Source organism: Erpetoichthys calabaricus, chromosome 7 (genome assembly GCF_900747795.2).
Source record: "Erpetoichthys calabaricus chromosome 7, fErpCal1.3, whole genome shotgun sequence".
Classification (NCBI taxonomy): Eukaryota; Metazoa; Chordata; class Cladistia; order Polypteriformes; family Polypteridae; genus Erpetoichthys; species Erpetoichthys calabaricus.
In genome coordinates, this window is record NC_041400.2 from 54963166 (window position 1) to 54979729 (window position 16564).

The 16564-nt window shown below is 38.0% G+C and overlaps 1 protein-coding gene across 1 annotated transcript in view; it reads left to right on the forward strand.

Moving 5' to 3' along the window:
• The first annotated feature begins 1119 nt into the window (after positions 1-1119).
• The window catches only part of mblac2 (metallo-beta-lactamase domain containing 2), a 37340-nt gene continuing 21895 nt past the window's right edge, over positions 1120-16564 (forward strand). Inside the window, exon 1 of the mRNA XM_028804742.2 lies at positions 1120-1896. Within this exon, the coding sequence (XP_028660575.1) occupies positions 1449-1896 (448 nt within the window). The 5' untranslated portion in view covers positions 1120-1448. The remainder of the gene's footprint in view (positions 1897-16564) is intronic.

The window sequence follows — 16564 nt, forward strand, 5'->3', positions numbered from 1 at the left end:
TGATGATAATGTCAGAAAGTATCTATCACAGTGATTTGATGCTAATTGAGACATAGCAGGCACCAGCAATATACACTGATTGATTGGATTTTTTAGTGATGTAAAAGGTGTATGAACTTAAGCAAAATAGGGACACCCATTTTTATTTAAAATTATATGTTAATGTTTATAGTTGAGAAGTCTGCACACATCAGGAAAATTCTGACATGACCCAACCAGAGCTGTTCATGACAACATTTCTATGAATACGTAGATCAAAAGAACTTTATTTGCCCCCAGGAGGGAATTTAGCTTTTATCAGAATCTCAATAAATTAATACTTAGGTAGGTAGATAAATAAAGAAATATATTAAAGTTTAAAAAGAAAGAAAAACTGCTGACATGGCCATCATAGTGACAGTGAGGCATTATGCAACCGTATTGCTGTTTGTGACGTTTCCTCTAAGCTTCTTTTAGAGGTTTTAAGTATGAAAAATGGATGCAAGATTCAGATTCTTTGTGGTTCCTGCTGGGAGCAGACAATTGTCCAGGTAAATACTTAATCTAACGTCCATCCATCCATTTTCCAACCCGCTGAATCCGAACACAGGGTCACGGGAGCCAATCCCGGGCAGGGTGCCAACCCACTGCAGGACACACACAAACACTAGGGCCAATTTAGAATCACCAATCCACCTAACCTGCATGTCTTTGGACTGGGGGAGGAAACCGGAGCGCCCGGAGGAAACCCAGGCAGACACGGGGAGAACATGCAAACTCCACGCAAGGAGGACCCGGGAAGCGAACCTGGGTCTCCTAACTGCGAGGCAGCAGCGCTACCACCGTCATCTAACGTCTATACGTTATTTAACTTGAGTGAATAGGGCGAGCAGTGGGTCAAATGCATAGTAGGGTAATTATGGGAGCATAGTGGGCTGAAATTAAAAATAAGACTTAAGACGAAACAATTTCCACCACCAATACAATCGTCCACTGACATATTTTTAAGCTAAAGCTTGTAAAACACAACTGGATGCTCATCTTGTCTCAATTTGCATAAACCCCGCCTCCGATCGCCGAGACGCAAGTAGGCGTGCGCCAACTGTAAATTACTGCATGTGTGAGTAAATAAATATCAGTACTGAGCAAGAGACTGACAGAAACTGTCTCTTTAAAAGGTGCGGCGAACACCTTAGTAACTGAGGCAGCGGTTGAGTGTTAGCCAATGGAGAGCTCTCTTCGGTGTATCCTTGAGTTGCATTGCATGTAAACAGCCAGTAGTCTAGAGTGGGAGCAGTCTACGCCAATTTAGACTTTTTTAGGCTGTCAACTTGGGCTCTTCACCTGTTGTTATTGTTTTTATCCTTAGTCAGCGTGAAACGTATACTTGGATTTACTGCTGTTGTCCAGAAAAACGTGACCCTCAAGCCCCTACGCCCTTTTTTTTCTGCACAAGCATTTAGGTTGGGATGTCTGCGGCGCAATGGTATGCGCACAAATCTCTAGGAGACGGGCTATTTTGGATCCAGGAGAGATTTTACGAGTCAGGCAACAGAGCCAATATCTGGATGATTAAAGGATCGCATCAGGACGTGGTCATAGACACTGGGCTGGGGCTCCGAAGTTTACCAGACTACCTGCACACGAGTGGACTGTTGGGAGACGAATCGGACCCGGGGCGCAAGAATCCTTTGCTCGCAATTGGAACACATGTCCATTTTGATCACTCCGGGGGCCTGCATCAGTTCCGACAGGTCGGCGTGCACAGCGCCGAGGCGGATGCGCTAGCCAGCGGCGACAATTTTGAGGCGGTGACCTGGCTGTCGGATCGCGAGATCGTGCGTACACCGTCCCCGGGTTGGAGCGCGAGGCAGTATAGAGTGCAGGCTGTGCGCCCAACTCACATTCTTCAAGAGGGTAAATATCTGCTCTGCTTCACGGTAACTGATCTGAAGTTGGTTGGTTTCACCCACTAACACAGTTTGAAGTGTGGATTTGCAGCTATAATGATGTTTTTAACTTGGGTAGGCGTTGCCTCTGCGTTCAACAAGTGGCCATAATTTTGTCACGGGTTGAATCTATTCCGCAGTTTATCAGATTTATTCTAAATAAATAAAAGTCGGCGTCGAGTTTACATTTTATTTGCCACAACTACCCATTTCAAGTGAGTTTTTTCGTGTTGTAGGTTAAAGAGCTCATTTCGTTTTTGCGACGGTTTCTGGACGTCATAATGCAGGTTATAAAGATAACTATTGTCAACTTTCTCCTCACAGTTTAATAACGCTGTTGTGTTGTATTTGTGGTGTTTTAGTGAATTTATTCGTTTAGAGAACATTGCACACGGACCAAAAAAAAAATCAATTTAACGGCGACAAGAGACGCGTCACAAGTGATGACAAGCATTATTAGTGTGGATACAATTATTCACGGTATCAAGTCGTGCTGAATATTACAGTTTTGTGCATTTTATAGCATATTATGCATTCGAACCTGTTTCTTCCTTTCAAGATGTCCGAAGGGAGTTGCTGTCTGGCAGTATACCAAGAAGACGTTTTATGGCTCTCAGTTCTCTTGTAGCGGAGCCCTAATAGTGGAATTGAAGTTAAATTAAATTAGCAAGGATGTTGTCATTCCCTATTCAAGTAATGCATAGAGCAGATTTCATCAGCTAGGGTTACCAGTAAAGAATACCGGTTTAAGACAAAGGATAAAGAAGCAAGTCATTTCACTTTATTCAAATGTGCAATACTTAAAAGATAATTCACCATATAACTATTTAATACTTGTCATCCAGTAAGGGTTATGTTTAACATTCCTGCATGGGAAAAAAAATCTGTGAGCATCATTACTGATGACTGTGTATATAAGATTTTAAATTCAGACATCTTTTTATTTTATATTTTTGTTTTTAAAGCAGATATGATAAATAATATTAACCAGATTAATGAACATTTACCAGATTTTATTTGGTTTGTCCATTACAAAATGCTTCACTTAGATCATTTATAAAATGGAGACCCATATTTTCTTGTCATGTGCCACCAACTGCATACTCCTTCATTTTCCCTTTTTCCCTCACCCTGCCCAGTTCCGTCCTAGTGAATCTTATTCACAGAGTTATTTTCTGCTCCTTGTTCTACAAACCTAAACAGGTTAACACTATGCCAATTTCATCTGAACCAGTAGTTTTTCTCAACTATGCATATGTCATCTTTATCTGCTTGTCATTCTTACAACACAAGCAATATTTCATACACAGGGACTGTGTACCTCACAGCACAACAGCTTCAAGCCCAGTTTAACAGTAGTCGAAAAAAGCAAGTCTCAGTTTCTACTGTTGAAGAGGCAGTCCACAATATTTCAATGCCATATTTTGTCCTTTAAGGAATAGCTTTCTTACTGCCACTTGCCCTTTCAAACCTGCAGCACAAAGTCTCCTCTTCACAGTAGGTACTGATACCGGTACTTTCTTGTTTCGAACACAGTTACATTTGTGTTTGAACCTGTGGTTCAAAATGTTGTGCTGTGAGGTGCATATCATGCAAGCTGGTGAGGTGACCCTCAGAAACTTGTCTTTTGATTGGGTTGTGACTTTGAGTCTGCCAGATCTCTTCCTATCAAAGTTTGTTCCAGTTTCCAATTGCCTTTGTATTGTATAGGACACTGTACTCACTGACACTTTGATTGTTTCTCTGAATAAAAGGTCTGCACTTCTAAGGGTAATAATACTGTGTCTCATTTAATTGAATTGCTGTTTTCCTGCCATTATCACTGGAATATTGTCCAAGTAGTACTTCAGAGGGTGTAGTAATATAGTCTGTTCCAATTCTGCTTTAAGACAGAAAGAGGGTTTTTTAAGTAATCAGCAGAAGTTGGAACACCCATGCAACTTGTTTGCTTCATCTTGCAAGGCTTAATTTACTTTAATTACTGCAGAACACATGTAGGTTGTAACATATTAGTTGTTCCCTGAAGAAGGCCCATTTGTAATTTTCTAAAATTTTCTTTTTTTCAGGTTTTGCTAACCTAAACCTTAAACCTACAGCAGTTTACTGCTTACCTTTCCACCATTATAAGTCATTCATTGCATCTTAACTAAATAAATTGGTGAAAAACAGAAGTGTTCTAAGCTTTTGATTGGTAGCATATATCATTAGAAAGATCTGGTTCTCAGCTTTTAAGTGGAAGTTGAAGTTTTTTGCTATTTTACCCTGATCTTTAATGAATAACGCTTAAAATACATTTTGGAATTGTATCAATGCCGATACCTTTGAGGTCATAGAGTTAATGTTATGCACTGAATTAGTAGTATATGAGGTGGCACACAGGTCAAATTCTCTTATTCATCCATCACAATTGGAAAGACTCAAACATAGTAATGATGTGCAATGAAAGCTTGTTGATCTATGCTTTTTGATCTATACATGTCAGTAAATGGGTAAGAGAAAATAGCTATAAACAGTAATAAAGTGTCCATTTCCACTATCCATCCATCCAGACACTCCTAACACAGGGTGCAAGGCAGGAAACAAACCCCAGGCAGGGCGCCAGCCCACCGCAGGGCATACACCCACACACCAAGCACACACTAGGGACAATTTAGAATCGCTAATGCATCTAACCTGCATGTCAAGAGGAAAAAAAAGAGGAAACCGGAGCATGTAGAGGAAACCCACACAGACACGGGGAGAACGTGCAAACTCCACGCTGGGAGAACCTAGGAAGCGAACCCGGGTCTCCTAACTGCGAGACAGCAGTGCTACCCACTGCGCCACCGTGCCACCCCCATTTCCACTATCCGAGCGAAAATTAATACATTAAAGGAAATGGCGATGAATAAGTGGCGGATGGATTGAATGGCCAGAAATATTCAAGGATCACACCTGGAGAATTGTAGACATCAGTTGGGTTTTGGGTTCAGAAAGTCTCTAAACCTAATATCAGATGCCACCTCCTTAACCACAAGTTTTTTGGGAGTGTTGCTAGAAAAAAGAGCCAGTTTGGTGATCAAACAACTCAAGTGCCTACACTTTGACAGACACTGCTGAAACTTTCAGTGGGATTGAATTCTTTTGACAGATAAGACAAAAAGAGTTTTTTAGCAACTTTAGAGGTGTTTGTAGTGCAAGGGTGTGAGACATTCCAATTAGTTTTGAGCCCCTGAAATGAAGGGATTGTGTTAAAAAAATGCTTTAGTTGCCTCACATTTTTATGCAATCGTTTTGTTCACCTCACTGAATTAAAGCTGAAAGTCTGCACTTCAACAGCATCTGAGTTGTTTCATTTAAAATTCATTGTGGTAATGTACAGAACCAAAATTAGAAAAAAGTTGTCTCTGTCCAAATATTTATGGACCTAACTGTATATGTTTGGTGTTGCACTCATTACCCGTCCTTAACCTGGCTGAAAAGGTATGTCATCAGAGAACCCCGTATGAAGTAGTGCATGTTAGATACAGAGATATCAAACATTTTATTAGAGGTTGAGCTAGTTTATTTTATTACCCAGTTCTGAAAAGACTGTACTTTTCACAGAGGAGAGAATTTAATTTTTATGTAATTTTAATTTAAGATATATTTTATCCCACAGTGTTATAGAGGGTAGGTTAGTTTTCTTAACAGTTGAGCAAGATGAAAGAACAAGAAGGCAAGGAATTTGTAAGGTATCACAGTTTGATTTTTCATAATCAAAGTGTGTTTCATTGGTTAATACAGTAAGGTCAGTTTATATGGAACTGCTCAAAACGGTGATTTACCAATTGGAAAGTGCTATCTCTAACATTATACACTGTTTTACAGTGTAGTGATATGTTTACAGACCTCTTAGTAAAATTCAGTTGTACCAAACAATTGTGACTTAATACACTAAATAAAGCATTACAGAAAGATTGGCTCTGTAGTACAGTGAAACTGATTAAAAACAAGGATTTCCTAGTTGACAAATTCTGTTTTTAGCAATACAAACTGATTTGATACATTTAGAGGTGTTTTAGTTATACGTATTCACTCATCCATCGTCCTAATTTCCTTATCCAAGGCAGAATCATGGGGCAACTGGAGCATATCCCAGCAGTTATCGGACACGAGGCAGGAACAACACCTGGATAGGATGCCAGTCCATTGCAGGGTTAACAGACACAAATGCACACTGGCCAATTTAGCAATGCCACTCCACCAACCTGCATGTCTTTGTCCTGGTGGAGGAAATTGAACCACTTGGAGAAAACCCATAAGGACACTGGGTGCCCATGCATTGAGCATCTGGGACGTAAACCTTGATCTTTTTGTTTTACAGCTACAGCTCTACCACTGCACCACTGTGTTAAATTGTGTGTTAAATTCATTATCATATGCATTATACAGTATTTAATTTGCAGACTTATTTATATTTAATAGGACAAAAACAATGTTTGTAAGGCTTGACTACAAAATATAATGCATTACAGTAAGCTTAGCTTTATAGATGTTCTAGCAATATGGAACTGTTCAAAACAATGATTTCCTCATTGGGAAGGATTTTATCTGGCATTATAAAATGTTTATATAGTTGTTCCTTCACAAGTCTTTTAGTTTTTTATTCAGTTGTACCAAACCAGTATTCACATTGTTTAAATGCACTATGTAACACATTATAGTAAGAGGAACTCTCTAGCTATTCCAACAATATGCAACCACTGAAGCAGTGATTTTTCTAATTTAGAAGTATTTGTAGAATTTGAAAACTGTTTCAAGAGAAATCAATTTACAGGCCTCTTAGACATATTCAGTCATATCAAACTAGTATTTACATGGCTTAATGGAAGACTGAGAAAATTGGGCAGATTTCTTTCAGTTAAATTCCAGCTTGCACAAAGTGGAACACGTGTTACTGGAAATTTGTGTTTAAGGTGAAATTGTTCAAAGCATGGAAACACACTCCTTAAGGGTCTGAATGCGAAGTGCCTTCTAGGTCATGTCAGGTTGGGGAGCATGCACTCGTACAGCACGTTGCTTCACCCACCACATGACAAAACAGTTTGAGATTCTGATTGGCATCACCCAGTCAGACACACAGTCTAGTCCCACCCTCTGGAAATGACTATCTGCCGCAGCCAGGTGTTACGTGGGTGCCCCCTTAGCCTGGTCCAGCCACTCAGGTCCTCAACAGTGAGGATCCTGTGAGCAGGATCAGCTTCAGGGAATCGTGCCATATGGCCTTAGTCCCTTAACTGATGCTCCCCTCAAGAAGGCAAGTAATGTGCCTCATTTGGGACTCCAATGTGCAACTGCTCATTCAATACAAAGTCAGACCAGTGGTACCCAAGGATTCTCTGAAGACACACAGTACCGAAGGGATCCAATCTTTGTCTCAGGTAACTGGATAGCACCCATGCATGATCTCACAACCATATAGCAAAACAGGAAGCACCAGGACTCCAAAGACTTGTACCTTCATCCTTTTGCAAAGATATCGGGAGTGCCACACACCCCTGTCCAACAACCTCATGACCCCCCCCCCCCCCCCCCCCCCCCCCCCCCCCATGCCCTCGCAATCCATTTTCCAACTTCATAGGTAGAGTCACCAGAGACGTGAATGGTGCCGCCAAGATAAGTAAACCACTCAACAAGGTCGACACTCTCTCTCCGCAGGCAGACACATTACTGATGGCTGTGCCCAATAGGTCATTAAAGGCCTGGATCTTGTTTTTTTTTCAGGATACTCGCAAGCCCAGACACTCCGATACCTGATGTATGTACAGTATTTATTCATGAATGTATTTTCCTGATATATTTAAAGGATAGTTTCATGACCCCTCTGCCTGAAGTCTTAGCAAAATGTTTTTTTAGCAATGGCTTTTTTTGCATTCTAAACAAAGGTACTGTATTTGTAATTGTAAATTACTTTTTAATAAGGATTTGGTACTTATTTGTATGAATTCATAGTTGCTTTGGAAGCATGTTCATCTTAACGTGTCTTTTGGCTATTGTGAGATGAAGAGATGATTGTTTGTTAACTTGATTGAAAGTAACAAGATGTTAATTTAATTAAAAGAGGTCCTTAACATTTTTTAACTGTATCTTCTAGATATATGAACTGCTTTGAGATAATTACAACATGATCCAGTTCAAGCCATGCTGCACTATTCACTGAGGGAATAATATGGTCTTATTCGAGTTGATCTTAAACACAGAAATCCTATAGAGTCCATCTAGTGGACTCAATGAATGTGTAATGTGGAAAAAATCTAGTTCACATGATCATCTTAAAGAGATTTGTTTTGTTGAAGTCCTTCCCTTACAATTCCCCAAATCTCTTGATGTTCATGCTGGTGAATGGCCAAGGATTAAGTTGTAAATAGTGTTGGTGATAATAGGCCAACCTTGTTTGGTGTCCCCGCGATTTAAAGGGCAATTTTACACATTTCACAGAATTCCAAACTGAAGTGTTAATAATGCATCACACTTTGTGCTTTGATACCTTTATTGTTTTGAAATTTTGATGAATATTGTACACCATTTGCCGTGGTAAGGTCAAGAAACTAAACACTACTGCAACAAATACAGGTGCGTTAGTTAGTAACCAGTGACTGCAAAACGAGAGTATACATGGGGAAGATAATTAGCAATTTCTGTGGTACACTTGTCAGGAAAACTGATGACATCTGTTGAGTCAGTGTTATGTTTACTAACTTAAAGTAAGCAAGTATGGATGCCTACATGCCCATACTTACACTCGCATGGCAAAATTTGGAATAGCTAGTTAAGCTACTATATGCAGATGCTGTTGTACTTGAAAAGAAAAAAAACAATCAGGTATTGGGAGAATATGCAAACTCCTCATGGGCATAGGATTAGATGGCAGGATGGTGGATTTATGAACACCAGTGCTAATTACTGCATCACTTGTGCTTTGCTTATTTGTAAATTTAAAGGTTTATAGGGTTAGTACTGTAAAGTAACACATCACCACACTCTCCATTGCCATGATTAGCAAGTGTAACAACCTTACCTTGACACTTCTGTCAGCCTTACCTCTGAAGAATGTCAGAACACAGTTTAGAACACTATCTTCATTAGGAGGTATATTAATTTTAACAGTTTCTGGAAAGTGTTGACATAACAAGCTGACATACCTTGTGCTGTGAAACTTAGCAAAAGGAACTGGCAGCATTTTTGAAATAAGAGTGTTTAAAATATTCTCGGGAGTGTTCTTTAGTGCTCTAATATTCCTCCTTAGTGCAGAAGAACGCAGTATATTTTTATTTTAATTGCACTGTAAATTGCTCTCATTTTAATTTGGTATATTATCTGCATACATACACATTAAAATTAATTATAAGTGACATATTGCTTGACTAAGTGAGGAAATAAGAGTCAAGGAGCAGCGTTAGAGTCTGTTCATCCCGTTCCTGTTATTGGAGAACTGCCAGTACTTTTTACATAACTATGGAATTGCTAATATTATGGTGACAGATACTATGAACTCAAATTGACATGGAAAAATAATTGCATCACTGACCCAAGGCTCTTACAAATTATTAGTGCTCATGTACTGTATGTGTCTAAGTAAGCATGCATTACTTAAAAATAAGCTTTCAATTAATCTTTTGCTGTATTCTCTATCTTATGAAAATTTATAGGAAGTAAATGTATAATGTGGCTCATGATATGTTGGAAGTTATCACATGTACTTTAGGATAGGTTAGATTAGGTAAACTTTTATTAATCCCAAGGGGAAATTCTTTTGCATACATCAGCAGAACAAAAAAAAAAGATACCGACTCACAGAACACATAATACAATCTATAACTAGGTACATAAATAAGTAAATAGTGCAGAAATGGATCCAGTGGAATTTAAAGAGTATTTAGTCTGGGATGTTGGGAGGAAGCATTGAAAATTGCAGTCAAAAAAGATACCATGAGGTGTTTCTTAGCTCACCATGAAGAAATGATCCTTTGGCTAAAAGTTCTCCAAAAGAGTGTCTGTTTGATGGGATGGCATCTAGTTTTGCCATCAGTCCCTTTTCCACAACATTTTTCAGTGTGTCCAATGTTAGCCCTGTGATGGAGCAGTAGTTCTTGATAATATTTGTTCATGCATTTTCCATTGTTTGAACTCCAGATTTCTAATTGGCCCACATGCAATTTCCCTTTTGTTTTTAAGTTCATTAATACCTAATAATTAATCAATTTTTAATGGAAGCATTAATCACCATAAATTGCTAAAGGTAATTAAAACAATGCCATCCAAAATTGCATTAACCGTGTAGCTAATGTTCTAACATTACACACATTTCATTTTTCATTTTGGGAATTAGCAAATTGCCACGGTGCCATATTTACACTTCTTCTTTTTTTAGCAGTAAATAAGATCCAAAGTTGGAATTTGGTGCTTTCCTTTGGGAAAGGTTAGCTTACATTTTTATGTAAGTTGTGATTTTGTTTACTAAAATTTGCAAAACATTAATGTTACTTTGTATAATGTTTTCAAACTAATTTTATTCAGTTGAGGTTAACGGGGTCACAGAGAGTCTCGCTTCATTACAGGGCTCACTCCTGCACACACCCAAAATGACGTGGACAATTCAGAATCATCAGTTAACCTAAAAATGCATGTCTTTATGATGTGGGAGGAGAACCAAGGCATCTAAAGTGAAATACACACTGACACAAAGAGGAATGTGCAAATGTACACAATCAGCAACCAGGTTCGGGATCAAAACCCAGACTTCTGGATCATAATGCAGCAGTGCTAATTCCTGCCCCATTGTACTGTCGTGAACACTCAGTTGTTCATATTTAAACACTCTACTTTCCTGAGCTTTCCAGAGACTGTATGTTTTACGGTTAAATTACTGATTTTTTTTATTTTGCCTTTATTTTAATGAACCAGCTACTTTAATTGATGAAATCAAAACTCATTTCAAATTAATTTCTCAATTCCTGCTCTGATCCTGTTGATTATCCTCCACCATTTTCTGCCTGGAAATGCTTTCTCATTGTCAACACTGTAATGTTATTTTGGCTCTAGATAAACACTTGAATAACTATTGAGAAAAAATATATGTAAGTTAATGCTTACAGGGTAAACTGAAAATTTCTCCAGTGCTTTCAGTACCATCTGGCCATCCCTGTTAAAGAGTAAGCTCAGAGATATGCAGATGGATGAGCCTACAGAGTCCTGGATAATGAACTATGTCTTGTCAAACCGTAGTTAATGAGACTCAAGGATGTCTTTCTGATATGGATGTTAGCAACACTGGAGCACCACCAGGAAGAGTCCCGTCTCCTTTTCTCCTCACTCTGTACACCTCAGACTATAAATGTAACACTAAGTCATGTCACTTGCATAAATTCTCAGAAATTCTGTACTTAATGGGATGTATTGATAAAGGGTGAGACAGAGTATATGAGTCAGTTGGGGAACTTTGTTTCTTAGTGCAGAAAGAATTGCCTGCGACTTAACATCAGCAAGAGCAAGGAACTGGTTATTGACTTTAGCCACACTAAAGATCCTCTGTGTCCGGTCACTATTAAGGGAGTGGCTATGGAGGTGTTGCATTGCTATGGTATAATACATGGGGATGTACATCAGTGACAGGTTGGACTGGTCTCATAGCACTGAAGAACTTTTTCAGAAAGGCCAGAGCATACTTTTTGAAGACTGCATTCCTTTAATGCGGATAATGACATCCTTCACATCATCAATTCTGTGATGGCCAGTGTGACTTTCTACACTGCAGAGTGCTAGTTTGGTAACATTTCTTCAAGGCTGAATCAGCAAGCTAATTAATATAATAGACTCAGTTATGAGACACACGCTGGACCACCTGGAGGTAGTAGCAAAGGAGAGAATTAAAAAAACAAATCTGAGTGCCATGATGAACAATGCTGCACATCCTCTCTATGACACACTGAGTACTTTCAGCCAACGAATCATTCAGCAGAAGTGTGTCGGGAAACTCTACTGGAGCTCTTTTATACAAACAGCAATATACCTGCATAATGCATCACTATGACTGTGACAGCCAAGTCAGAAATTTTCATCCTTTAAAAATTTTTTTGAGGGCTGAATATTTTTTTCCAAAAACAGTTTCTGAAAAGCAATGGCTTCACACAGAAATCAACATAAAACATCTGTTGCTGCATGCTGCGGCTGCCAGTTTGCCAAGAATGTGCGGCAGGCTTGCTGCCAGGCTGTCTTCGCGTGGCTAAGGCAGCAGCAGCAACAGTAGCAGCAGTCACAGTCGCAGTGCATTGCCATCTGGTTTCTACCTCTTATCATTGTTAAGTGGCAGTCCTCCTGGCAACATCGCTATAGGCGTGTCAGCTACATGAACCTGTTCAGCACCATGATTAGCTGGGGACCAGTCAGCTGAAGCTGGAACCTCACATTCGTTTTCGATCACTTGTATCAAAATCGGAGTCTGACAACTCATAGTCCAGTTCAGAGATAATAGGCAAAACTTCATCCACAGAGTATTTTGCTTTACCCATTCGCTTTGATCTCTCGCCATTATGTCAGTGACATTTTTGCTATTGTTTGTGCCTTACTACTCACACAAGCACCGGAAATCTCGGTCAAACCAATGAAGCTAACTTTCCTTCTAGCAACGAGAGTCCAACTAAAACATAACGGTTGGTTTTGTCACCGTTTACAGTTGATTACCATCGTCAATTCCTTCTTTTGACAAAAGTCGACATCAGAGTTACGTCAAATGTTCAGACCATATGATTATTTATTTATTTATTTATTTACAGAGCCTCTGTAAAATGACAAAAAGCATCTTTAACTTTACTTTAAAAATCACATAATTGAAATTCATAAAGCACTTGTTTGCCAGTCATGAAAGACAGTATCAGTAGAATGTTTTTATTTTTGGTTTTGTTTTTAAGTAATTAGTCAGGTTCAAGATATCGTAGTTCTCTCTTGTCTCTTTTTTTTGTCTTCTTTTGATGCTTCAATTTTCCACCCATGCCACAAAAATACCTGTTATAGGTTCATAGGTGGCTTTAGATTGTCCCAAAATAAGTGAGTGTGGATAATGTGTGTGAATGTATAAAGTAGTGAACAGTTTCCTGACTTAATCCTGATGGTTGCACAATAGGGCTGTGACTCAATGACACCCTGAATGGATTAAGCAGGTTTGAAAAATGGATTAAATTCCGGTCAAATACATATATTTTTGTGCCAGGTTTACCTTCAACAAACTGATGGGTTCACTTAACTTGGGCTTCCTCGTACAGTGCCCAAAAACACATTTCAAAGGATATGTAAAATTATAAAAAAATCAAAATATGTAAAGTATTTACAAGTTACTTTGCAACCTGCAGTTTTAAGATGTCCTCTTATTGGTTTTAGGCAAATAACAGATTTTTGTGCTTCAGTGTAGTGAAGTACATAACAAAGTACACTCTCTTTCAATTTTGTGGTTTCACACAAAAAGCAGTTTTCAGTATATTGTAAATTAAAATAGATGGAAAAAAATGACAAATTATACATATTTTCCTTTTTTCATTTATCAAAAAAAACATCATGCATAATCCATTTGGGGAAAAAAGTAAGTACACCTCATGATTCAATAGTGTGTAGAACTAGCTTTAAAAGTTATAATATGATGTGTGCTATGGTTGTTTTCTTATGAGTTTATCTGTATCTTATTTATGTTGCATCAGAGATGGTCTAGCCCAACTCGTCCTTACAACCCTGCTTCAGTTCATTAATCTTTGAAGTAATTGGTTTATGCGTTGGCCTCTTAAAGCCAGGCCATGTGTTTATGACTCAGATGCTGACCTGAATTTAAAATTATGATTAAACTGATCACATGTGAGCACAGGGTGACATTGTGGTAGTTCGTTAATTCTTCCTTCTATTCACTCTACAGTATACTGTCCATGAATGTGCCACTCTTGTTTACATTTTGTTGCTTAGTTATGTTATTTTTAATAAATTAGTTTAAAAGCCACTAGTAATATGAGAAATAACCAAAGCATTACCACTGTAATATCAGCTGCATTTTATTGTAGATTCAAGTGTTGGTGGTTGAAATCTTCATTTATTTTCAGAGGTCTTTTCAGCCCTGGCTCCCAGGGGCTGGTGTGATAAAGCCCTAAAGATCAAACATGTAACAAGTGGTATGCCAAGCAGCAAACCCAGCTTGTTAAATAACTTAACTTTACTATATTCTTACTGGGCCTGAGATAATATACTTAATTCATACAATACAGTTTCCTGTACAGGCTTCTCAAAACAAAGAACACCGGAGAAAAAACAAACAAACTAATATTTCTGGAAAAATGGAACAAAAATTAAAATGATTAGCTTTAAAACAGAAAAAAACACACAACAGCCATTAAAATGAATAAAGTGTCTAAAACTGAATTAAATGCAAAATGAGCCTTGGTCCTATCACTCCTTCTACATGGTTGCTGTTTCAAACTGTCCTGCAAGCCACAAGACATCTGATTAAAAATGCAACTTTGAGACTTGTAACAGACATTTTCACTGACACCTAAAATAGATTCAAGAAACTAACAACATTTTAGAAAATTACATAATCCGTACATATGCAATGCAATGTGCATGAACACTGACCCATTACAAAAAATTACAGGCTAGTAAGGCTATAACGTAGATAATAATCTAGCAATAATAATGATATTCCTCATACTGGCACAGTATAGATGACACCACGTGGCAAAGTAAGATTAAATGGTCAACACCGCAACAGGACTGCAAAGTTGACTTTGAATGAATTGCTAAAGACTGATTTAGTTCTAAGTGGAAACATCTCTCAAATGAGCTTAGATTAAAACTCTCATTATAACTCCACAAATTTTGTCCTCTGTTGTTCACCACCATCAATGACCTGATGATAATACTCCTCACAATCACTCCTGGCACATTTAAATAAAGTTTTTGATGATCAAAAAAACTTAGGCTATGCATTGCTTGGATGGTGATATTGACTACTTTGTATTTAATCATGATACAGTAAACAGGAGTCACAGATAAATGTATATAATTCAATTTCATTGAATGTTGTGATTTATACTAGGCTAGTCAGTTTAGTTTAATGGTCTAAATGTAATGTATACGTTTATAGTTTATGGGATTGCATAGTTTAAAAAAAAAAAAATACAATTGTACTGTCACCATCAATGTAAACTACCTTGTTAGCTGGTGGCTGAAATAGAGAGCTGCTCCAAATTACTGATATATATTGCTAAGATAATCTATTTTTCACTCATGTGACATAGTCTTTTTAATAAAATGTAAATGAAAACAAGGAAGAATGCTGCCAATACAGCCTAGTTACTATAGGTTTTCTGCAGAGACACACCTCAAACAAATATTTTTCATAGTCACATACGCTTCTTTTGGTAGTGTACAGTCCACTCAAAGCACCATCAAGCACCAGCAATCATGATCTGACCAATTCATAGACATCCTGCACTGAAAACAATGTGAGGTTAGTATGTACAGTAATTAATAATAATAACACTTATTTGTATAGCACATTTTCATACAAAAAAGTAGCTCAAAATGCTTTACATAATGAAGAACAGTAAATAAAAAAAAATATAAACATAAGAAATTAAATTAAGACAATATTAGTTAACATAAAAAAAGAGTAAGGTCCAATGGCAAGGGTGGACAGAAAAAACAAAAAAAAAAAAAACTCCAGACAGCTGGAGAAAAAAATAAAATCTGTAGGGGTTCCAGGCCACGAGACCGCCCAGTCCCCTCTGGGCATTCTACCTAACATAAATGAAATAGTCCTCTTGTGTCTAGGGTTCTCACGGAAGGACTTGATGATGATGGACATGCAGACTTCTGGCATTTAATTCTTCACTGTTGGAACATCATGGTGCTTTTGAGTAGATGGTGGTGGTGAAAGCCACCACCTAAAGGACACGGGAAAAAGAAACAGTAGAGAGAATAGGGGTTAGTACAGATTTTAGAGCTACCATGGATAGTTATTATAATGAATTGGATATACAGAGTATCAGGATTAAATTACAGTGAAATTATGAGAAGGCCATGTTAAAATAATGTGTTTTCAGCAGTTTTTTGAAGTGCTCCACTGTATTAGCCTGGCGAATTCCTATTGGTAGGCTATTCCAGATTTTAGGTGCATAACAGCAGAAGGCCGCTTCACCAGTTCTTTTAAGTTTTGCTCTCGGAATTCTAAGGAGGCACTCATTTGAGGATCTGAGATTACGATTTGGAATATAAAATGTCAGACATTCCGATATATAAAATGGGGCGAGATTATTTAAGGGTTTATAAACCATAGGCAGAATTTTAAAGTCAATCCTGAATGACACAGATAACCAGTGTAGTGACCTCAAAACTGGACAAATGTGCTCGGATTTTCTTTTCCTTGTTAGGATTCTAGCAGCTGCATTCTGCACTAGTTGCAAACGATTTATGTCTTTTTTGGGTATTCCTGAGAGGACTGCGTTACAGTAATCTAGTCGACTGAAAACAAACGCGTGAACTAATTTCTCAGCATCTTTCAATGATATAAGAGGTCTAACTTTTGCTATGTTTCTTAAGTGAAAAAATGCTGTCCTAGTGATCTGATTAATATGTGATTT